The sequence below is a fragment of the Glycine soja genome, chromosome 12 (genome assembly GCF_004193775.1).
Source record: "Glycine soja cultivar W05 chromosome 12, ASM419377v2, whole genome shotgun sequence".
NCBI lineage: Eukaryota > Viridiplantae > Streptophyta > Magnoliopsida > Fabales > Fabaceae > Glycine > Glycine soja.
Window position 1 is genome coordinate 32,039,810 of NC_041013.1, and position 4,082 is coordinate 32,043,891.

At 33.2% G+C, this 4,082-nt stretch overlaps 1 protein-coding gene across 1 annotated transcript; it reads right to left on the reverse strand.

Moving 5' to 3' along the window:
* Nucleotides 1-216: 216 nt before the first annotated feature.
* LOC114377956 (30S ribosomal protein S20, chloroplastic-like) lies at nt 217-3,212 on the reverse strand. Its single transcript, XM_028336439.1, has 3 exons — nt 2,967-3,212; nt 2,713-2,876; nt 217-730 (listed from the first exon to the last, which is right to left on the reverse strand). Exons 1-3 carry the CDS (start codon nt 3,112-3,114, stop codon nt 500-502), a joined length of 543 nt encoding a protein of 180 aa, XP_028192240.1. The 5' UTR covers nt 3,115-3,212; the 3' UTR covers nt 217-499.
* Nucleotides 3,213-4,082: the final 870 nt, after the last annotated feature.

The following is a 4,082-nucleotide window of genomic DNA, read 5'->3' on the forward strand; positions in this document are numbered from 1 at the left end:
GTGTGTTTTAAAAAATGTTAGAATGTTACTAGCACTCCTCATAAGCTGTCTAAATGTTAGTTTGCTTATATATCATTATATTCAGAGAAACCTGACCTAGCTATTGCGAACTATCAGTTTCCTTCCGGTCGTCTTACCAAGGTGCTACACCTGAAGAATCTTAAACAGCAAATTCTCTACCAGAAAAGCTGCAAATACCTGCTATCATGTGCAAGATTACAACAACCATCAAATTTTTACCAGTGTAAGTATTATTAAGTTTAAGGAGGCATTGCATTATACAACAATATGGAGAAAAGTACAATAAAGTCTAATTACGAAGATGCTGTTAAAATTAATGGCTCTACATGATGATAGTGCACATGAAGTATGGAACTGTAAACCAATTTAAACTAACACCAAAGACTACATACAATGTTTGAACAGAGGTGGAAAAAATCTGCATAAAGTCTTCACTGGCACTTCATTTTACTCCATGTAAACTAGCAAGAGGATTCTTTCAGACAATGGCTTCAGGAGCTGGGGTATACCAGCCATGATGGATCTCCACTGCCTTCTTTCTTCGGGCAAGCCGAGACTTGCGATTTGCTCCAGTGTTCCTGTGCAGTGTGCCCACTCTCACAGCTTTGTCAATTATTGAGTATGCCTCTCCAATCAACTTCTCAATTGGGAGGATTTCTTCGGCCTGCGCATCTGATTTCTTCTTAAGTACTTCTAGAGCTTCCAAAACCTGCAGACAGTTGATTAGAAGATTGTAAAAATAATTAATCTCCCCCTCCCCCTAAATGATATCATATGAAATGCTAGAAATTGAGCTGATAAGGAGAGGTATTAGTCGAGCTTCGACAAGAAACAGAATTGGTATTCTATGAGAGTATTTTATACCCTGAGCAAGATCAGAAGCATTTGATGCAGTTTAAAGTACCCACAACTATGGTTCACAATGTTAAGTAAACATACATCTTAGTGTTCAAAAGTGCCCAATATAAGCACTTGCAGTTACATCATCTGCTACGATATCAGGTTTCTTAATTGTTTTTGGAGTCCTACATTAGGTTAGAATGGACTGAACTTCTGTAAGTTGTATTACACTACTAATTGACCAAGAATACATACTAACACGTACTTGGGGCATCAGTAAAGTATTTTTTCATCATGCACGTTATGCAGTCATACTAACATCACACGTAAGAGTCCTATTTGTACTTCTGGCATTCGTAAAGTGTTTTTACATCATGCACGTCATGCACGACATGCCACGCTTTGCTAGAATAAGTGACTCTAAAGAAGGGACAAATAAGAGCAATCATGCCTTCCACTCTAAAGTCTAGTAATAGTTTCATGCTGATAGAAAACCAAAAAGTTTTTTCAAGCATTATGTTGTTACAAATTACAAATAGGGTATTAGGGACGAGAGGGATATTCGATACTATTTTATTGCTATACCTGTGACCACTTAATTTTAGACACCAGAAGAAAAAGATATCACAATCTTTTCCAATGAAAGCAAATCATTCATTTAATATGAACATCAATAAAATTTTATAGAAACAAATGAAGAAAAGTATACTTATTCATTTTCAGTCTATGCTAGCAATCTACCAAAACATGTAAAGAAAATTTGGCTGTAAACAAAATCCATGCCTCCAAAAGAGAAAAAACTAGATACAAACTTAAACCAACCCTGCACACAGATCTCAAAGCCACAGTAAGTTCCAAGTTCAACGAGTTAGAGTGAAGAGAATATGTTATTTCCACACATTTCTCATATTCTCCCGCATAGCTCTCTTACAGTCATACTTCATATCATCACCATCTATTTTTCTTCTTTCTCTCCCTCCCCGTTTTCTTACATACATAACACATTTCCCTATGTGAGTCACCTGAGTTCCACATTACATGCAACTAACATTAATCATATCAAAAAACACAAATACAACTCAATAATCAAACTAACAATTTAGTAAAATTTCATAAAATTTAACTAAATAAAAGTGACTATAGTGAAACTAATAATAAAAGTGACTAAAACATGATTTTTTTCTAAATTGCATTCTTAAACATGGTATACAATTGGTCAGCCACAACAAGTAATACTCAAAATGGTTCCATTTTAATAAACACTTGTAGGAGAAAATAAAAGGTAAAATGAGTTAAGTTTCTCCCATAATTAAAAATTAGCTTTTGCATAAGTTAATTTATAGAAACTCTCTCATTTAGTTTTTCCAAAAATTGGATTTAACTTATGCACAAGCTAATTTTAGCTTATGGGGAAGCTTAATTGATTAGACCTTTTTTCCTTATTTTCTTACAGCTGTCAATTGACAAAATTTATTCAAACAAGACCTAAAACTAAGAATGACTAGAATTGAATGAAATGAAATGCAAAAACGGGTACCAGTGTAATAATTTTTTATACAATCATACATTGTCATTTCGATAAGATTGTTGACTTCTATAATAATTTCTTCAAAAATTCATTTCTAATAAATTGAATTTCGTGTGTGAAAATTCAACTCATAAAATTACCACTTCATAGTTCAGATATTTTATAACAGAACAGCATAAAACTAACTCTCTCGTTATCACAGACTAATTCCATCCCAAACAAAAAGTGTAAGATGGAAATAAATGAAACACACTATCCATCCTATTTCACTCTCCACTCTACTCTACCCAATTCAAAACCATTCAATTGAAACAAAAGGTTACCTTCTTGGTACGTGTTTTAATCTCCGATTTGCGAGCTTTGTTGTAAACGCGGTGCTTCTCGGCTTGGCGCGCTCTCTTTACCGCCGAATCCACCTTCTTCTTCGGCGCAGCCTCGCAAACCACAGACGCGCGCCTCAGTACTGTGCTTAGCGACAAGGAGTTACCTGAAAACCATACCCGACACAGACCCATGATTCAAAACACAACCAAAATCAAATCTTTCGCCCTTTCTGATGGAGTGGGTGAAAAGGTACCTTTTGAGAAGAAAGGGCGTGAGAGGTTTCTGGAGAAACTGAGAGAAGCGGAATTGGAGATGCAAAGGGATGAAGAAGAGGATGTGAGGGAGAGGCTCCTCATTTGGGAGGGAAGGGTTAGCCATGAGCACGAAACTGACGCTGCCATTTTTCTGTGTGAGAGAATGAAGGGACCCTTCTCTCTCTTTATCCGTTGGGGAGAGGGGATGATGATTGTTATCTGTTGAAGGCTCTCAACTCAGATAGTATAATATATTCTTGCTGCGTTCTTTATTTCATCTCCAGTTTAAATATATTTTTAATTTCTCATTTTTTTGGAATTTTTTAAAAATAAAATTTATACTTTTTAATCACTCAATTTCATAAAATATTTTTTCAAGTTTCTCGAATTGATTTTTGGCAATTAAAAATGCATAATTTGCAGTGTTGTGTGTGTTTTTAGAAAGACTAAAAATACATTTCATGAATTAGAGGATTAAATAATATAAGTTTTAATTTAAAGAGTTAAAAATATAGTTATTAAATTTGAGGGACTCCTCTAAAAAAACTGAGGGACTAATCATATTTAAATGTTTTTTTTATTTCTCTTAAATAACTTTTTGGTTCCTATAAAATACAAGTTTTTTTATTTTAGTCCTTTAAAGATTTTTAAAGGTTTTAGTCATTACTCCCAAGGAAGGAAGGAACAATATTAGATGAAGATAATATAACTTAAAAACAATATTGACAATCTATTAACTTCTTACATCATCAAGAAGAGTCACGTGTAAATTTTTTTATAAATCATATTTTTTATGATAAATTATTTGATTGGCAACGTTGTTCTTACATCATCATATAATGTTATTACTTAGCAACCAGAATAAAAAAAAATCTTTAAAGGATAAAAACAAAAGAATTTTCCATGACTACAATAATTTTATAAAAAAAAAACCTATTTTGTAGGGATCAAAATGTTGTTTAAGTCTGATGTAGAAAAGTGGTTGTTGAAGTCTTCTTACTTTTATTTGGATAAAACTTAGATGCACTACAATTTTTATTTGAACAAAACTTAGATGCACCATTACATAAGGGTGTTCATGGGTTAATTTGAATTATATTTGGAAGAAAATAAAA

Coding starts and splice junctions, on each gene's coding strand:
- LOC114377956 (XM_028336439.1), bottom strand. CDS start 3,114: ATGGCAGCGTCAGTTTCGTGCTCATGGCTAACCCTTCCCTCCCAAATG. Junction 2,877..2,966: donor ACGCCCTTTCTTCTCAAAAG/GTACCTTTTCAC, acceptor TATGGTTTTCAG/GTAACTCCTTGTCGCTAAGC. Junction 731..2,712: donor TTAAAACACGTACCAAGAAG/GTAACCTTTTGT, acceptor AACTGTCTGCAG/GTTTTGGAAGCTCTAGAAGT.